Source organism: Phacochoerus africanus, chromosome 1, assembly GCF_016906955.1.
Source record: "Phacochoerus africanus isolate WHEZ1 chromosome 1, ROS_Pafr_v1, whole genome shotgun sequence".
Taxonomy (NCBI): domain Eukaryota; kingdom Metazoa; phylum Chordata; class Mammalia; order Artiodactyla; family Suidae; genus Phacochoerus; species Phacochoerus africanus.
This window is the reverse complement of record NC_062544.1, coordinates 25,908,381-25,928,759: the sequence shown is the minus strand read 5'-3', so window position 1 is coordinate 25,928,759 and position 20,379 is coordinate 25,908,381. Positions and strand designations below refer to the sequence as shown.

Below are 20,379 nucleotides of genomic sequence, written 5' to 3'. Positions count from 1 at the left end.
GGCTGTGGTTCACATTGGGGATATGGAGAGAGGGCAGGAGAGTGGAGAAGGCAAGGGGCCCAGGGGAGCTCTCAACAGAAGAGGATAAATGAATGCCAGCTGCTTCCCTATAGGCTAGGGAAAGGCAAGGATACGGGGGACTGCAGGTGGCAAGGAGTGAGGACCCCCGGGCCCCAGGAGAGCAGTCCCCCCATTAAGTGCCTTTCTCCATCTCCTACCTGGAGGGTGAGAAGGGGGCTGGGGCTGGTGCTGGCTGGGCTTCTGTCTGGCTCTCCCTGCCCACATGCCCTTCCCCTTGCAAGAAGGAAGGGAGGGAAGGAGGAGGGATAGGAAGGCAGAGAAGGAAAGGAGAAAGAAAGAGGAGGAGAGAAGAGATTTAAACATAAGCTTTTATGCTTCTGTGATTTGACCGCATCAGTGTGTCAAAGGACAATCCTTGTCATTAGGCCAACGCCATGGGCCATCAAGTGAGAGGCAATGAAAGGTGTCCTCACCTGCCTGTGATTCGCACGGGAGGCAGATGGGGCTTTACAACTAGTACTGGTAGGGATGGTATGGGAAAGCCAGGAGGGGACACTGATCCCAGCAACGGTCTGAGGTGCCTGCACCAGAGGACTGGGAAGGAGTCAGAGAAGAGAAAGCGAACAACAAAAAGCCACAGAGACATCTATGGTCCCTTGGGAACACCAGACCTCAAGGAGAACACCACCAAGAGCAGAGGAGACAGTCGATAACATTTTCTCCTTAAAGTTCACTTTTATTACTTACTTCATTTTATTCCTTAATGTTACTTGAGATTTGCCACATCTGCCAGCAGGGACTTTTAAACCTTGGGATTTTGTCCTCTCTCTGTAGGACCTGGGGCTCAATGCATCATGTAATCGTGGCAAAATTGAGAACAGTGGCAACCACTGTTCCTGAGCACCTACTAGGTGCCACACATGCTATAGGCTGGGCACACAGTTTGCTTGGCTCAGAAATGAAGGGTGGGCTCTTTAACAGCACGGGAATCCTGTGCTCCCGCACATGCTGGCTGCCACTGAGTTTGTGGTTCATCTGTGATTAGATCAGACCATAAACTTCCCCCCTTCCCTTCTCCTTGTGAAAATTCTGCAGTGCAGGCAGGGATCCAGAAGCAGGGAGGCCTTCTCTGCAGCTGCCTGCCAATGCTTTGCGGTACCAGGGTATATGGAGCGCTGCAGAATCCAGAGCCTGACAATGGTCCCTGCTGCATCTATGGGATGTGTGTGTGTGTGTGTGTGTGTGTGTCGGGGCCAGGGGCCCTGCTTCTGCTGGTCCTCATCCAAGGCACCCCTGGTGGATACCTGACTTCCACCAGCCCCAGTAGACCATTAGGCATCTTGGGTAAATCTCTCCCCTTCCTTCCACAGTTTCCTCATCTGCAGAATGGGAATGATACCTTTGTCTGGTCTTGGCAGAACCTGGTGTGAGGCCAAAATGGGCCAGGAAAACTGAAACTACTTTAAAAACCCTAGCATTTCTATTAAAGAGCAAAGGGTCATTGGAGTCCTTCTTATTTCTAGTCTGAGTACTAGGATTTTAACAATTAAAAAAATAAATTAAAAATAAAACAAACAAACAGAAAAAAAGAATTTTAATCAACCGACTGTGTCTGGCTGGTTTACACAGAAGCATAGGTCCCTTTGGAATGGGAAGACTTTTCCTGTTTTCTTCACAAGAGCTTTAGGCAGTTTACAGAAGGAGATTACCAAGTGTAAACTCAGACTAATGACGACAGAAACAGAGTCCCCAGGTGCCACAAGACCAAAAGAGGTGGTGCTGACATGGGGGAGGTGTTTCCTGCCTTCTTCTGCTGTAACTGACCTCCCTCCCATGTTGAAACAGGAAGGATGGTACCTCCACGTTGAAAAAGAACCTAGAAGTGGCCTAGGCCAACTCTGTTCCCTACCAATGAATCCATTTAATAATGCAAATCATTGGCTGTCCAGCTTCTTGCTTGCTTTCCTAGACTTGAGTTGATGGAGGAGCCTGAGACATAACCACTCAACCCTGTGCCCCTGCTTCCATGTGACACAGAGTTAATCCTCTGATGATAAATACAAAAGGGTCCAGATTCTTCTGCATGTCTGAGCAGGTAGCTCCTCCAGTATCCAGCTCCCAGGAAGAATAAATCAAATTCTTTAAAGTTCAAAGAGTATAACCTTAAAAGTGGTGAGAAAACCTCCCCAGTGATGCAGTGAAATAGAAATGCAGTGAGAGAGATCAAAAAAACTTTCTGGAAAAAATTCAAAATGCTGAGGAAATGCTGAGTATAGAGATATATCAGACTACTGCTCTTTCCTCTATGTGAAGAAGCTGGAAGGAGTGACCAGCAATTGCATTTAATGGTAGTAAAACTTCTGCCCTGGAGGGAGCAAGTTGGAGGTGACCTTTCAGATGCAGCAACAGGAGCAGCCAGTGCCTCTAGCCAGGGAGTGTAGACAGGAGAACTGTCCCTTCAGGGCAGTAGAAGAAGCAATTGCAAGAGACACTGAGTTCCTATCCTTGACACTGAATAGCCAAAGGAATGAATCACTGACCCACAAGCTCTTCTTAAAGATGCAGGGCAGAATGTGAAGGCAAGAGAAGGAAGGGGCTGGCTGGAGAGGAAGAAGAGAAGAGAAAGACACAAGGATGAGGAGGCAGAGCGTGACAAAGACGATGCCTGAGAGGTGGCAGGGCAAAGCGAGTTGGGTAGGAGGTGAAGAGAGAAATCAGGAGGAGAAGTGCAGGAGGAAAGAGAAAAGAAGGAAAGGGGGAGACAGAAGAGGGGAATGAACAGAGAGAGGAGAGAAAACAGATGAGGAAGGCCCCGCTGGACGTGTGACAGTTTCTTTCTGAAGCTAGGTTGTGTGTTCACAGCGCTTGCTGTGTTCACTGTACTCTCCTCTGTGCTGTTTGCAGGCCTGAGACATTTTATAATTAAAAAAAATAGAACAGGAGGGAGAAGAAGAGGAAGCAGGAAGAGATGGCAACCCTACCTTCCCTGGTTTCTTTGGCAAATGCAATCAGAGGGCTGGGGCAGTAGAAGGGGAATGGGAAGCTGGCCTTCTGCACCGGGTCTGGTTCTAAATGAGGTGCCTGACCCTGAATGGGGTGGAAGCCACGGTCCCTCCACCTCACTGTGGCACTGGAGAACAGAGGCCCAGACTTGACATCCAGGTGCACTCCTGCCTTCAACTCAGTGTCACCTGAACCGTTCAACGGACCTTCCCTGGGCGCCTGCTCTTTGCCAGGGACCATTCTGGGGACCCTGTTCTTCTTGAGGACCTTACCCATAGAGGAGAGTTGCTCAGAGACTGAGTTTCCCCTTCTATAGAAGGAAAGGGTTTGTCGCGGGTTTCAAACTGGGCTTGATTGGAGCCCCAGGACTCCAGGGCGTGGCTCAGAGTGACTGCAGAAGCACTGCATGCCCCACTTTTTCTAGACCAGCTTGGCTTTATTCTGTCTTAGATATTGGGGTTAGGCTTTAGCTTGGCTTTGAAAATACAATTCAATGAAACACACTGAATGAGATGCTCCTCAAAGATCTTCAGCTCCTCTGTTCTATTTCTAAGAATGTATGATTCCTTGACGACTCTAACTATAATATAGAATTCACTTCCTCATTCCTTCAAAATGTCTATTGCGTTTCCTCAATAAAGGAGGACAGAGACAGACAAATCAACAAATAAATCAACCAGCTAATAGAACAGGGCACAGCTGTCCAGAGGGACATGGAGGATGGAGGGGAGGTTAGGGAAGGCCTCCTGGAGAGGCCCTCCCTGGAGCTGAGGCTTTATGGGCAGAAAGACCAGCCTTGGAAAAATCAGGGGAAGAGCAGCCCAGACAAAAGAAACAGCCAGTGTGAAGATCAGATGATGAGAATGAATCTGGCATGTCCTGGCCTGGGGACCCAGGTCATAGAAAGCAAGGGGACAGGCATATCAGATGAGATGGGGTCAGGAAGGTAGGCGAGGCCAGATGATTAGGATATTGCAGATTTTGTAGAGTTCAGATTTCAATTTAAATTCTGTAGGCTGCCTTCGGAGGGTTTCAAAGAGGGGCCCGATGTGATCTGATTAAATTTCATAAAGATCACTCTGGCTGCTGTGTGGAAAATGGATGGGAAAGGGGGCAAGAACGGAGACCTCTCTTTCAGTGGTATGGATGAGAGATGATGGAGACCTGGTATAAATAGCAGAAATTGTGAGAAAAGGTCAGGGACGGCACAGTGAAAAATGAGAAAAAAGATTTCATGATCATTCCACATCTAATTTCTTTCTAGACTCCAAATATATGAGTTTTGATCTTAAAATCTCCTTTTGTGCTTAATTCTGGCTCCAAGCACATCTGTGCTTAGTAGATTCAGATGATAAAAAGAAAGCCAGTTCCCTTTGACTTCCTGACCATTTGGCAGAAAGAGTAGATTAAGGCAGACCCAAAATATTTATTAGCCCTTTGTTTCTTACTGAGAAAGCTGCTGGGGCAATTTTCAAATTGGAAAGACAAACAAAGGCTTGGACTGCCAACATTAACTCTTTGCTTTCAAATATGTGCAGTCATGCTTGCCAACAGATTTGACCAAGCAATTAACTGGATTCATATGGAAGGGAATGAAAACTTTGATGGAAGAACCCCAATTCCCAGGGGTGAGAGGTCAGATCCCACAAACTCAGCTCTGTGCCTCATATTTTGGAGGATATAAAAGGACTATAAGACATAGTCCTATCCTTTCAGGCTGCATCTTCCAGTTGAGGAAATATGACCAACACATAAGATGGTTAGACAGTTGTTTGGCTAAATGGAGTGGGGGCATCACGGGGTCTCCACTAGAGCCCTGAGGCTAGCCTCAAGGGGTCTGGGTTCCATATCCACCTCTGTGACTTAGGACAGGCCATCTAACTCTCCTGCGTCTGATTCTTCCTCTTTGAAACAAGGGCAATGTTTCCCAACATTCTTAGGAGGGATTACACGGGATTGAAAATGCTTTGTAAATGGTAAAGTGTGGTAGAACTAGTAATGATTATTATTACTGACTAAGCACAGAAGAAGGGAGATGGTGATGCGTCAGTAAATGGAGCCTTCTCTGAAAAACAGGAAATCACAAATGCCTCCTGCCCAAAACCCATCCATCAAGGACTCCCCTTTGCCAAGAGCTGGGATTGGCAAACCATGCCCCACTCCCCAGGCCATATGTCTTCCATCGTCTGTTTTATAAATTTAAGTTTTATTGGAATACAGACACAGCCATTTGTTGACATATTGTCCATGACTGCTTTCTTGCCACAACGGCAGAGTTGAATAGTTGCAGCAGAAATCTTATGGCTGGTGAAGCTGAAAATATTTACTAACTGGCTCTTTACAGAAAAAACTGCTGACTCATGGCCAAAGGATAAAGTCCAAACCCCACTTGAAATGTAAAGCACTTCTGGAGCACCTTGAAACAGCAAGACTTGGATACATGTAATGAACAAAGTATCTTCCTCCAAGTCATCCCCAACTCTGGACCACTTTCCAGGGACTAATTCCATAAGAAGCAGTGTTACCAGGTCCCTACTTAGTGCTACAATAGGGCTCAGGTCTTCTCTTTGTAATCTCCACAATGTTGATCACAGTGCCTGTGTCATAACAGGTCCTCAATAAAGTTTAACCAAATTAAATCTGAGTCATAAATAGAGCAAGCACAACATAGTAGGGGATACAGTTCATTCATCACAGTGACCTATTGATAATATATGACTATAATAAATCATTGAAAGGAAAAGCAAGTTGGAAGTGAATTAATTCATTTGCTCTTAATTAATTAGCTATACAAATATTTATTCCATTCTAACTATAAAACAATTTAATCAATATAAGACGCTAAGGCAAATGAAATAACATGGGATTATATCCATTCCTTTGAGAAGAATTTGCTTAACACTTGCTCTGTGTCAAGCTAGTGATAAAGATCTGGGGTTTGAGAGGACTGTGACCACTTTCCACTCTCAAGGAGCTTGCAGTCTGATTGAAGAGGCTGAATGTCATCAGATAATCACTGTGCAGGGAGACAAAGGCAATATAAATATGGTACACAAATTCAGAGGTGGCACAGAGATGGGCAGGATTTCTGGGAAGGCCATTCTTGGATGTTCCCTCCTGTAAATTTACCTATGGTTTACTCTCCCAAGAGAAAGCAGAGGGGCCCAGACCATTCACAAGAGCTCACGGTCTCCGGTTGGGTTCTATATTGACTATGCCCATCACTGTACATAGGTTATCTCATGCAATCCTCACACCAAAACTATGTAGCTTCCTGAAGGCCAAGTCAGTTGCTCCAGGTTAACAGTCAAAAAGTGGAAATTCTAGCCCAAGTCAACCAAATGCTCCACTGTGTAGCCTAAATATACACCAGAGAAGAGGCCTGGCGATCTCTTCCAGAGAAAGTCTAAAGTTTAAGGCCTACAGAGATAATATTAAGTGTTTCTGTACCTACTAGGTAGACACCAATTTCATGAGGAACATCTGATGTGGACCGAAGGCATGGCTGGAACATAAAGAGCTTGTTTGTGTTCAATAAGTTAAAAATCAAGGGAGGAGGGAATGAAGCGTTGCAAAGATCAGCAATGACCCCCCCCCAAGCCACTGCGTGTGAAATGGGTGGCTGCAAGCACCTCTAGGGAGCAATTCTGGACTCTGGCCAGGATATTCATTAAGTCGTAACTACCAAGATCCAGGGAGCTCCCTATCAATTCATGGCCAGCTGGGAGCCTGTGAGGCCTACAGAGAGAGGGTCCTGGTGTCTGGTGCAGAGGTCATGGTGGGCATTAAGGGCAAAAGAACTGAAATATCAATGCGCAGGTTTTTTTTAAGTGGAAATGTTTACATTTGCTAAGCTTGTTAGGACATAGGAGTTTCCATATTAGCTTAATTGTTCACATTGTCACTTTCAATTTTTCATTCTTGACCTGTACCAAATGAGTATAAAACCAACAAACACATGGAAAATGCCCAATTTTAAATTCCATAATGAGAACAATGAGAAACACTTTTTCTTCCACATTATTGGCAATGATTAAAAAAAAAAAAATCAGAAACTGACCAAATACAGTGACAAGGAGGCTCTGGGGAAAAGGCCTTCTCAAAAAGAACAGACTGGGGACACCCATCCTCACTCTCCTTTTCACTATTTGTGTGGCATTAAAAAAAAAAAAGGCCTTCTCATGCAGTAATAGTGGGGTTGCCCATTAGCAGAACTTTCTGGAAATAAAAGAGGTAATGCCAACAGAATGTAAAATCCCTGGGTACTTGAATCTACTAACTCTTCTTCCACAAATTTATTCCAAGAAAATCATTAGACAAGTGCTCCAAGATCCACATAGCAAAAAATGCTATTTACAGGATTATTCGTAATACTTATTTAGAAAGAACCAAATGTTTAGACACAACCTAAATATCCATAAAAGGAAGTTAACTGAATAGATCATGGTGTAACTAGACAACGCAGGGCTATTAGCCTACTTAAAAGGATGGTGTGAGTCTAAGTGCTATAATGTGGAACTTTCTCCATGTTGATCAGGAACAAAGAAACAGGTTTCTATAAACCTGCATGTGTATATAATGTGCAAGATATGAATGTGCAAATGTTGCACAGTAAGGTGCTTAGAATGAGTTTCACCAAACTGTTGGTGCATGGTGGCTCCTTCTGGGTGATGAGGTATCAGATGATTTTTTTTCCTTTCCTTTTAATTTATCTACACTATTTGTCTTTTTGTTTGTTTGTTTTGTTTTTTGTTTTTTGAGGCTGCACCCGCTGCATATGGAGGTTCCCAGGCTAGAGGTCCAATAGGAGCTACAGCTGCTGGCCTACACCACAGCTCACAGCAATGCCAGATCCTTAACCCACTGAGCAAGGCCAGGGATTGAACCTGCAACCTCATGGTTCCTAGTTGGATTCGTTTCCACTGCACCACGACGGGAACCCCCATTTATCTACACTATTTGAATTTATACAATGATCATGTAATATCTTTAAAAACAGAAAACATATCTGTTTTAAAGATCAAAAGAAAACATCTCAAGGGTATATGCATTACCTAGAGAAAAAGCAGGGCCAAAACCAGAATAATGGCTGAGTTTCACAAGGAAAATGTAGAGGGATATTGAAACCTGCCTAATAGCCTTACAGAAGACTAGTCCTTTCCTAGTTCTGGAGAAGGCAGGAAATCCCAGTGGTTAGGAGCTAATGCTGCAGGGTTAGTCCTTGGGTTCACCGGCTAAGTGACTGGGAACAAATTACCTAACCTTCTATGCCTCGGTTTCCTCAGTTACAAAACGTGTGACTGACAGCACCTGCCTCCACGACTATCATGAGAATTAAGGACAAAACTAAATGAACACCTGCAACAGTGCCGGACACATAATCAATGGTCACAAAACAGTAATTCTTACGAAAACCGGCTTTAGACAATCGTACCCTAAGTGCATTAACTCTCCCAGGATAAAGCACTAATGAGCAGTTAAGGAGAGGGAGAAGGTAGAGGATGATGAGGCAAAGAAATCCACCAAAGTGGACAGAGAGCATGTAGAAGAAGCACCACCTGCAGTTTTTTTCAGAGCAGGCAGAGTTACTCCAGGTGCAGAGAAAGGGCAGGGTCTGGGGGAACTTTTGCCTCACCTGTCTAAAAAGCAGGGCTGGCCTCTGAGAGCTGCATCGTCCTGTCACTCTAGGGAGATGGCCTGGTTGGTGACGGGTTCCCCTGTCATTCTGCACCACAACCCCAAACAACTCTACTTTTAAAATCAGTCTCATGTTTCAACAACTGCAAATTTTTGGATCTGGAAGAATCCCCTCCTTCTGGGACCAAATCCTCTCTGTGTCATCCTCTCCATATCGTCAGTAAGTCTGCCTGTCACCTGCAGTGACAGCCCACTACCTAATCTCCTAGTCCATAATAATGATTTCTATTAATAGCAGCAAATATGTAATAAAAACATTACCAAATACTCTGTTAGCACTTGGCAGTGAATCCATGGCCTTCTCTGCATGACTCCTATTTTGCAGAATGAGCCATTACAACCTAGGAGTCAAATGCCTAAAACCACCCAGCCCATACCTTTAACCGTTGTGCTGCAGAGCTCTCCAGCATCCACCACAAGGAAAATCGGCTGCAGATGGTAACATGGGTATTAACAGCAATAGCAAGCCCACACTCATTGGTTACTCTGTGCTGAGCTCTGCGCTGAGGGCTTTGCAGGCACTGTCTCAATACTTCTCCCATCGGACCCATGCATCTGTGAGTGTCTGCTATAAGTGCCATCCCCCACTTTACAGGAGGAAAAAACAAGGCTGGGAGAGAATAAGCATTATCTAAAATCCTTAAGCCAGTAAGGAACACAGGTTTGAACTCAGGTCTAAGGTGCACTCACAATGTGCGGAGTAGTTGAGGGGCCTCATGACGTTAACAACTCATTAGCACTGGATGAATCCTTTTCTCTTTCAGGCCTGCCACTCCCTGTCCCAGCCCCACTGGGGTAGGTCGTCCCTCTCAAGGCAGTCGGTCGAGGGCAGGGAAAGCTGAAATTGCCATGGGCACTGTCCAGTAATTCCCGGGGAAAGCAGAACACTGAGAAACAAGGCTTAAAGCTGTACCCACAAGGCAGGCACCGTAGCAGCAGGCTGGAGAATGTTTGGGGGAGCAAAGCACTCATGCTTAGAGAAGCCAGAGGTAGGTAGAGGCCTACCTACCTTCACGATAAGGCCGAATGCCACAGACAGAATACTACCTTAAGGGCACCTAAATACTTGAGGACTATTTTATCACTTGCGTTTTCTTTCGAAACATTTTGGTCAACCAAGTAGGCTTCCAACTTGCCTCATCCCACTACCCTACCGTGGGATCCCTCAGACTTGCAGCAAACAGGTTCACTTTGCCATGGCCAGGCCAGGGGGCACTCTCCTCTGTTTGTCCAGACCCGCATAGGTCTTCAAACTTTGTTCTAAATCACTGATATCACCTGCCCTGAATACCAGGAAGATCCCAAGGGGGCAAAGCTATAAGAGACTCCTAGGTTCACATCTCAGGTCCTCCACTGGGCACTTACCCTCTCTGAGCCTCAGTTTCCTCATCAGTCCAATGAGGATTATAATACCTCACAGTTTGTTGTGAGGATTAAATGAGATAATGCAATATTGGAAAAGCAATGGAGCACAGAGGTTAAGCGCACAGGCTCTGGGGCCAAACTGTTTAAGTTCAGACCCTGGCCCTATCATTAGCTGTGTGTCCTTGGGCCTCAGCATATTCAACTGTTAAATGGGGATAATCAGAGTATCCACCGCTATAGGGGAGGGATGAATGAGTTATGGCTTGGAAAGCACTTAGAAGAGCACCTGGTACATTAGTGAGGCCTCGATAAGTGAGAGTTGTTATGATTAATGCATGTAAAAGCACACAGCATAGTAAAAATCAGTGTTCAGTAAATGACAACTGTTATTATGACAAGGTACACTTTCCATGGAGAATCTTACGCACATTTATCTCCTGGAAAGCAGTTTAAAAATGAAGACTATTAGCAGAGATCTTGTCCTGCAGTAAAAGTTTCGGTCCTAGCAGAGCGGATTCACCACCCTATTGCCCTGGCAAGACACTCTAGGATGCCCATCCCCTATTCTCAGGCTCTCCTTTGCTGCAGTCAGCCATCACTCTTTCAACAAATGCTCCTCAGCAGCCACAGTGAGCCTAAAGGAAGGCTAGAAATAGCCAAGCAGTTGAAAAAAAAAAAAAGAACTCCAGCTCCTGCCACCCTGGAGCTTACAGGATGGTGGGGGAGATACACATTAAATAAATACCTACACATATGATTATTTAGGGACAGTGGCGATTTGCTTTATGAAGAATGTGGTAAGAAAGTATAATGGGGTCCTGATGTGCTCTAGCACCAGAGGTGTATATGAAGGAAGAGTCATTAGAACGATTTCAAGAGAAAGGGACATTTAAGCTGGGACTTCATGGATGAACAGGAGTTGGCTAGAGGATGCTTGAGAATGGAAAAAGGAAACAATCCAGACACACAGGCATTTTGTTCCGAGGCCCTGGAGCCATAAGGTGATTGGCTCGCTAGGGGAACAGACACAAGGGCATCCTAGACCATCCACTCAAAAGCCCTCAGTTGGGAGATTGGAATGGAGAGAGAAACCCAGGTCCACAGGAACTGTGTTCTCAGTTTCAACCGTTGTCTCTTCCCTTTCAGACTCCGCTCACCTACTGGCAAAGACTGCCAGGTCCCAGACTCCCACCCTGAGGCCAAGCAAACGCAGTTCTTGGCTCAAATACCCAGAGGGTGCACATGTGACTCACTTTTCCCACATGCGAACTTCAGCCTCAGCCAAGATGCCACGCCTTTGCCCTCTGAATGCCCTCGGATGTCTCCATCCCATTCTGATCACACCGCACTGGGTTTTGTGAGGCTATTTAAGAAGATAAGTTTCCCTCATTGAAGAAAAGGGAAACAGCATGAAAGAAAACAGTGGCCCCAGAGGAGGAATATATGATTGACGGAAATGGGGACGTTCCCTTAGAAGCATCATGTATCATTAAAGAAGCCAAGCCCCAAGTCATTTATTTCTCTGCCTGTTTACATGCAATGGAAAGAAGATGTGTTTAAGTTTCCTGTAGTTTTACACTGGAAATTGATGCTCCCGGAAAGGAAGCCGTGTGTTCCAGACGTGGCAGGTTTCTTTTGGAATTCACACATTGAGAGTCTGGCGCTATCCCCTAAAGGGCACTTTTGTTGCCTTTTTGTTCAAGACAGCAAGCTTCTTCCAGGATCAGAACCATCTGCCAGCCTTCCTTGATAAACAGCCTGCCAGCTCCCGTGGCAGATCAGGTGTTTAATAATTAGCCTAACTCCTTGTTATCGAAGTGGCAATTATCACTGCAATGGCATAATATTTTAACTGCACAGGAAACATTACGGAGAGGCCCCAAGTGAAACCTGTCTGGGAATGGCTGACAGAGCTGCCCATGCTCAGAGGAGAGGACCACTCCATCCTGGCTGACAGATCTCCATGCCTGAGATGCCATCATTCGAGGCTGCTCCAAAGACCTAACGGAATGTGCCCAGCAGTGTATGGTCTCAATCCTTTTAAGTGAGGCTCAATGGCCCAGCAAAATATGAAAGTGAGGCCTGTGCTTCTGAAGCGCAACAGCCTTGAGTCGGTGGAGCTGGTGAAGCAACCTCACCACCGCAGGAGCAAATCTCAGCAGGTACGATTTAAGGAAGATGGCACCAGTAAGACTCCACCTGGCCTAGCGGAGGTTGACGTCCAAACCTCTGAGGACCTGGCTGTAACGGGCAAGGCTCAGGTCTCCAGGCACCATCACCTCCCTACCTACTCACTCTCCTTCCCCAGGTCCCAGAAGGCAGGGGGCTTTCAGAACATCGCAATCCAAACCTCCCCCAGTCTCAGGAAGCATTTCCCAGTTTTCAAAAGGAAGAGACTCACAGCCAGCAAGTCCCTGGTAGAAATGCCGACAGCATCCCAAAGTGCCATCCAGGTCAACGGAAACCTCTCTGAACAGGACATCGTGTACTCTGACCTTGCTTACTTAAGGCTGGCTCAGCATCTTGAGGATGGGCCTCAAAGGGTCAAGGTGTCCCACTCGTTTCTCCCTAGAATGTCCAAGGTGCAAAGCAACGGGCCTGTGAGCATATGCTTGGAAGCAGGGACATGGAGAGCCTCGGAGAAAGCAACAGCCGCCATTCAGGTCCCAGATGATATTTATCATAGTCCTATCTGGGCAGGTAGAGAGTCCACTTTCAGTCCAGACAGGTCTGTTGATGTTAGCAACTCGCTTCCCCCTTTGGCCGACACGTGTCCAGGTGATGGGAGGAGAGTACCACCATCAGATTCAGAAAGACCCGCCTCCTGCTTAAATGCCACCAGTGGTGCCAACCACACACCTGGCACGGGGAAACTTAAACCCGAATTGCTTTTGCCCAAAGACAACTCTGATGACAAAGACCTGGGCCCACTGTCATCTTGGTCAAAGGAAACGTGTGTTCCCTTGCATCCACGGACTCACAGCTCCCCTTCACCAGGCTCTCACAGCCAGCCAGCCCAACCAGGGGGAGCTTCAGACTGTCCTCCATCAAGTAACATTCACCAGGATCTGCAGTCACTCAAAACTAACAGTGAGTCAAAATCTGCCCCTGTGTGTCAGGAGCAGACAGCAAAGAACCCCATGCAGTCAGACACCCCGGAGTTTCAAAACTGTCCAGGAAGCAATCGACTCCCGTCCCCTCCTCCACAGAAGGAGATCAAACATCAGACCATCAGGGAGACTGGTGGGATTAACCGAGTTCACCTGGCACAGGGGGAACTCTGCGACCTCCAGGGCAGGCTGCAATCCGTGGAGGAATCTCTGCATTCCAACCAAGAGAAAATTAAAGTCCTTTTGAATGTAATTCAAGACTTGGAGAAAGCCCGAGCTCTCACAGAAGGGTAAGGTGGATTTTTTTTTTTTTTAAATTAGGTTAAGTCATGTGCAAGGATAGGGGCAGAGAGAGAGAGCGAGAGAGCGCATTGGTTAGTAAAATGTCTCCAAAACATTTGAGATTCTGCTGTTTCTCAAGATCATAATCAACGGTCTCCCTTTGATCTGACGGGTTTCATTTGGTTCCAGGCTTTGGTGGATTTCCAAGGTGATCTGTTTTCATTTCCAATTGTCAACAGACTGGAGAAAAGGGGCAATGAAGCAGCAGGGTCAAAAGTCATTTCTATTAAGATATGGGTTCAGCTGATAAATGATGGGGAAATGATAGCATGCAGTTTCCTCCCTACCCCATCCTTGTAGCAAGTTGCTGCACATGCACAGCATTTTAGCTATTTGTGCGTTTGTCACAGAGGACTTGAGGTGACCACTAAGCGTACTATTGACCTTCCCTTCCACTGACCACTCTGAAGGCATGGTCCAGTCCATCACAGACGAGCTAAATAGGAACTTAAATGAGATCTCAATTCTGCAAAGAGAAAAAAGTCAGAAAATGCTTTCCCAGGTGAATCAGCATCCATCGGGGGAGAGGAAGGCAGTTATTTGCTTAGGTGTGGAATGCCCTTCCCTTGAAACAATGCGCTCTAAAGACCGAGAAGAAGGAATGGCCAAAGCTAATCAATGAAAGGGTAGGAGAGGGAAGACGTAATTAACAGACATTTGCTGATATGAATCCGAATCAACATTGCCTTATAGGAGAGAAGCACTATGATGATCCAGAGAAATGCACTGATCTACGGGACTGGGAGTTTGAATCATCTCCCTCTACTCATTTGCAAAGTTCCTCGCTTTCCCCACCTATTACGTAGGGTAAAAATAACTTGCCCATCTTATGGGATTGTTGGTCAGCATGAAGAAAACTTCAGTTGTGAAAGTGCTTAAACATGTATAAAGCCCTCTAGAAATGTGAGGTTCTATGAATACAGGTCTCCTGTGTCTTTATTTATAATGGCCATGCAACTTCAGACTTTGGTACCCAAGAGACGGGCCATGCTGTCCACAGAGAATGAGTTAGTAGCATGTATGCATCCCATGGGGCTTTTGCCTGTGGATTTATCTAGCAAATGCTCTATCTTGCAGGCGCAACTTTTATCGAACTGGCCAAGACCTCAACAATTGCAGTACCTGCCAGAACACAGCGTGCATCATATACAGGTACCTGGCCACAATGAGTCCTGCTCTGTAGAGCATGGAAGCTGTGCGGTCCACAGAACATTTTCGTAAACTCTCTTAGATGCAGAAAGTCAAGAGAAGGGCAAAGATAGGAGGTTTCTGAATACCTGAGACATAAAAAACAAGGTGCTTCACTATGAAATGTTAACATCTGCTTCCAAGGCAAGCCTTGCTTTGTGTCCTCACAATGATGTCTGTGAGCAAATCCTTTTGAGATCAGCATTCCCCCTCCCCCACCCTTACTAAGTACAGACACCTTGCTAAGCTCTGCATGCCCATTTGCATCTCATTTCACGGTAGACCTCATGAGGTAGGTGTTAATGTTCTGGAAGTTCAGCCATTTGGCCCCGTGCATATAAAGCATTTTCAGAGGGCAAAAGGATCTCTCAAATCAAATTTTAAGTGACTTGAGACTCAAATCCAGATCTTTCTGAGCCCAAGCCCTCTTATCTTGATTATTACATCACCCAGCCTCTTCCTTAATAGTAGCTGCCACATGACAAGCAATTACAGTATGTCAAGAACTGTGCTAAGCACTATGGATTCATTTCTAGGTCTATAATTTCTTTCCAGGAGGGGGTAAGCTTGCTGCAATAGAGTGGAGTTTTATAAGTAATATAGAAGGGAAACATACAGTGGTAAGAGCATTAAACTTGGAGTTGAAATCCCCAAGTCTACACCTGCTTACTTGCCTGGGGCTCAGTTTCGTCATCTGTAGAAAGGGAACAGTTAACGCTCAAATGAGAAAATATATGTGAATGCCTTTTGTAACAGCAAAATTCAGGACAAATCCAAGAGCTTATTTTTATTATTACTGAAAAGATCGATGCCCCTTGGCTGGGACACATTCTGTGGCCCAGTGGAAAAGTGGTCAAAAACAGTCATTTCAGTTGATGGCATCTAATTTTATTTGACAAAAATGTTATTTGACAAAAATATTTGACAAAAATTTTATTTGACAAAAATGTACAGCTTAATATTCTCTATTACTTTTCTCTCTCTGATGAGAAAGGCAGTTGGGGCCTGAGTAAACTGAAGCCCAACTATGTTGCCTGTGTCTTGTTTTTAAAATGTCATTCTCTCCCGCAGAATCCTGAGATTTCATCCTAACAAGGGATGGGGCCCTGGAAGTCAGGAGACCCCCTGTACTTAGGCGAGGCCTTGGGCATTTTCTCAGTGAACTGACAACTCTTTATACCTAGAAGCCATGGGATCACAAAGTGTTTTCACCAAATAACAGGACCTTTAGGACCACTCACGCAAAATGCCCTTTATCTCAGCGTGAAATATCCCCTCTTAAAAAGGGGCCCTGGAAAAGGCCTGTGCCTTGGAAAGAATAATTAGGTTGTCTCATCAATTGCTTACTGTTTTGTTCCTTTTTTTTTTTTTAATATCCTCTATCTTAAGCAAATCCCCTAATCACCAGGAAAAAGCAATCATTAAATGTCTAGACCATTAGGGAGGATAAAAAACTTTTCCTTATATACAAAAAGAATTATTTTTAACTAACTTCCTTTCAAATTTTGGATAGTCTGTTTTTCAGCAGTCAGATGATACATTTTCTTTTACCTTAAGACAACTTTTTATTTCGCTTACATATGTGAAAAGGACAAATACTTATTTCCTAATCTACTGTGAGTTTCCTGCCCTGGCCTTGGGCAAATCGTTTCTGGCCTCTGAGTTTCCTCATTTGAAAAATGAGGGCCTTTAATTAGATGGTTCCATGGTCCTGTTCAGTTTTGACATTCTGGTGTTCTGGGCTGAATTAAAAATGGTAATATTTGGCTAAACTATCACCTTCCAACAAGTCTAAGACTATTTGCATTTTTCTAGTACTTACTTCAAATATCCCAAGCAAACATTCTCCATTCACCCTCAGATGGGTTAGCCATGCTTCATCCACACATCCCTTTCCAGTTTTCCAAGAGCAGACCTTGTATGCATCACTCGCTACTATTCACACTGCTCTTCCAGACAGTATCTGTATCCTCATGTCTAAGCCATTGCGAAGGAACAGATGATTAATGTGATGAAAGCAAAGAGATTAGGGCAACATCCCCATTACCGTAACACTGGAAAGATGAAAGTTGTCATTTTTTAAAAAAACATTTCAAATGACGTCAAACCATGTGCTGTGTCCTGGAAAGTCAGATCTTAGAAACTGATAAATAAGTGATGCGAAATACTCATCCTCAGGCCTTGTTAAACTGCAGTCTCTCTCCCTGATGATGGATGGGCCCAGTGCATGTCACTGTACATAAAGCCCATGGATGCGTGATGGATTGCCTGCTGGGTCTTCTTCCCAGGAGATGTTGTTGCTAAGTTAGCAACCCATAAGGTTTTCTAAGTGGCCCCATCAGCTGGAGGCTATGGCTATGCTATTTGCTTCCATCAAGACATATGGGGTCATCGGTTCTACTCAACTCAATTCTGCTCAAAGAGGAGCCTTCTGCCTACCCCCTCCTCAAAAGCCATATTGGCTTTCTTCTTACCATGGGTCACTTTGGTAGATCCTAGCTCACCGAGGAGCGCAGCACCAAAAGTGATGCCCAAAGATTCCATGTATGGCTCTCAGGAGCTTCCATACAGCAGGAAGAATGGCCTCCTTTGAGTTTCGACTGCTATGGGCTCCAAGAGAAGGGTGTGGGAATGGGCTCTTTGGCTCAAGCTGGTTCCAGGCTGCTTAGTCCCCAGCCACTCCCTCACCTCTCCTTAGCTTTAATCCTACCCAGGACAAGCTACCCAAAGGGTTTCATGAATACCTCCTATGGTACTCAAGATTAAATAGCATTGAATTATTTAGGGAGAAGGCTGTTCTCTTTTCAAATTCATTGCAGTTCTTCTGAGTTACCTAGAGGGAAAAGTCTGAGTTTGGTGCCAGAAGGTCTGCAAAACCATTCTAATGCTTACTTATCACACTTTTTTTGCCAAGAAGGAGCATGTTTCAGGTTCATAGCCATGGGAAAGCAATGGTACCCAGCCAGAATGTAATGATTTCTCATTCTTTATGGGAGCTTTTAACTTTTAAAACTAGTCCCCCTATATATTCACTGTTAAGTACACAGGTCTTCATTTTCAAAAGTTATATTGCCTGTTTTGCATAAATGTTTTTCAGTCTAAAAAGCAAATTGATTTAGAGAGAAAAACATTAAGTAAATAATTGTGCAGCGGGTGTGGGGCGTTTCACAAAAACCATGAAGGTGGTGAACAAATGATTGCAGCTTGGGGAACAGTACCCTAAGGAATCAGCTTCCTTTCTTCTTCCCAAGGGCATGGGGTCTCTCAAGCAGCAACCTCCTCCTTCCCTTCCCGTTCTCTGCTCCTCTAGCCATATCTCCCACATCCTCATCTTCATGTTCACTCTAAAATAATTGCAGAGCCTCTTTGGAGGTCTTTGACTACACCTATATGCATTTACTTTCTGGAGGTAGCTCCCAGGGAAAAAGTCTGCCTGGTTTAAATTGTGAAATGGCTCAAATGTTTTAAGAAACATAGAAAGTGTTTCTCTGAAAAAAAAAAAAGTTCTATCATAAGCATGTATCTTAGGAAATGGAAATAAAGAGCAAGCAGCAGACGTAACATTTTCCACAGGTGAAAGGAAATGCTGGACAGGTAAGATTTGAAAGGTGCTAGAGGGAGAGAGCAACAGAAGAGCACTTGTTTGCTCAGGGGTCCACCTGGACAGGCTGTCCTCTCATCCTTAGCTTTTGCTCATGGCTTCAACTGCCCTCGTGGATTGTAATTTTAATTTCTGGGACACCACCTTCCTCTCACTCTTTTATGCGTTCTCTCTCTCTCCTACCTACAGATCTTTTGAACCACCTACAAATCTTTTTATCTTGATATCTCAAAGGTACCTCAAATTCACCATCTACCAAAACACACTCCTTATTTTCCTCCACAGAATTGTCTTCCTATATTTCTTACTTTGTTCAACACTGTTAATGGCGATTCCATAAAGGAACCATAACCCCCATCGACTCACTCTTCACTCTCCTCCTTTATGACACACATTAAATTGGCTACTGATGCCACCTGCTATGTCCAGCCCCTTAGCTTCATTCCCTCTGCCTCTGGTCTCTAAAGACCCTCATCATCGGTCACTTAGACGCTATTGGCCTTTTTGCCACAGGTCCCTTTTTCCCTATCCCAAGTCTTCCTCCACACGGACTGTCAAATTGCTTAAAAGCTAGAATCTGATCATGTAATTCCCCTGCTAAACGATTTTGTCCTGGTTCCAATTGTTTCCTTCAGCCAATTTTTCAAAGCCCTTTGAATGTGATACTAACTTTCTTACCTGCTAGGTTTCCTATTTCTCTCCATCTACAGAAAACTATTCAGCTGGCTTCAAATACTCTGTGTTCTGTCATGCATAAGTTTCCTCATTTCCTGGAATGCCTTTTCTTCCCTGCTTTGCCCAGAAATCTCCTAGTCTTGCAGCTTAAAAGCCAGTTTCTCTGAATTTACTTTCTATTCCTTCCCAAGAAGAACCCTCTTGGCACGCACATGCCTCTGCTGTACCATTTATCCTAATACATTAGAACGCAATGTTTATGAGTTTCTCTCCTTCAGCCAATGACTAGTATCTCAAAGTTGTGGGCAAGTATCTAATACCTAGTTGGTGATCAACAGAATTTTGTCAAAGAAGGGAATGGCCATCCTGACTAGGGGAGGAATGAAAAGCAGTGGTGGGCTTAAGACAGCTATTTAGATGGCCCCAAAATCAAGTCAGTGCTGCCATATGTGTGTGCCCTACCTCTAGGCAGGGAAACGGAAGGTCCTAATTAATCGTATGTTCTTATTGGGGAAAGGAAGCTTTCTGTGCAGCAGGTTCTCAGTAGAGCTTTTGGAATGGAATCAAACATGACTGAATGTAGTACATGGATTGTCAGTTTTCAAATACCTGGAATGCTACAAGACAGAACCTAATCAAATCTCCCTTCCAGGACTCACAGAGCTTGCTGCAATTTCTCAGGACATTGAGCTCCTTGTTCATCACGGCCGCCAGACATCATCGCCTGGTATTTCTGGGCCGGCTGTGCCGTGTGATTTGTGGAAAATGGAAAACTCCCTCCAGTTAAAATAGCTCCCTGCTATGGTGTCTCAACGGCCCCAGTGATATCTTTGGAAGAGAGAATTAAGGTGCCCGACCTTCAGTTCTCTTGGGAAAACATCAGACCTAGTGTAGTAGGTAGAATAATGTCCATGTAAGACGTGTCCACATTCTAATTGCTGTGAATATCTTACTTCCCTTTGGCAAAAGAGGCACTGCAGGTATGACTAAGCTAAGGATCCTGGGACAGGGTGAGTAGCTTGGATTGCCCAGGTGGGCCTAATGTAATCATAAGGATCTTTATGCAGGGAAGGGTGGGTCAGAGAAGGAGAGGTGACAACCGAAGCAGAGGTAGAAGTGAGGTGGTCACAAGCTAAAGAATGTGTGCAGCCTCTAAAAGCGAGAATAGACAAGGGACACATTCTCTTCTGGAACCTCCAGAAGGAGGCACAGTTCCACTGTCACCTTGCTTTACAGACCTGGGGGACTTTTGACCTGCAGAACTCTAAGAGGAAAATTAGTGTTGTTTTAAACCACTGAATTTGTGGTCATTTGTTTCAGCAGCAATACAAAACTAATACACCTGCATAAAACCCTTGTAATTCATAAACTACTCAC

The 20,379-nt window shown here is 44.9% G+C and overlaps 2 protein-coding genes across 4 annotated transcripts in view; one reads left to right on the top strand and one right to left on the bottom strand.

The window, feature by feature from the left end:
* The window catches only part of DOCK2 (dedicator of cytokinesis 2), a 404,312-nt gene that overhangs the window by 181,411 nt on the left and 202,522 nt on the right, over positions 1–20,379 (bottom strand). The gene's annotated exons all lie outside the window — the stretch shown is intronic.
* Positions 1–20,379, top strand: part of INSYN2B (inhibitory synaptic factor family member 2B) — a 116,001-nt gene that overhangs the window by 83,335 nt on the left and 12,287 nt on the right. Inside the window, exons 2-3 of the mRNA XM_047784849.1 lie at positions 11,233–13,486; positions 14,616–14,690. Coding sequence (XP_047640805.1) covers positions 12,141–13,486; positions 14,616–14,690 — 1,421 coding nt within the window. The 5' untranslated portion in view covers positions 11,233–12,140. The remainder of the gene's footprint in view (positions 1–11,232; positions 13,487–14,615; positions 14,691–20,379) is intronic.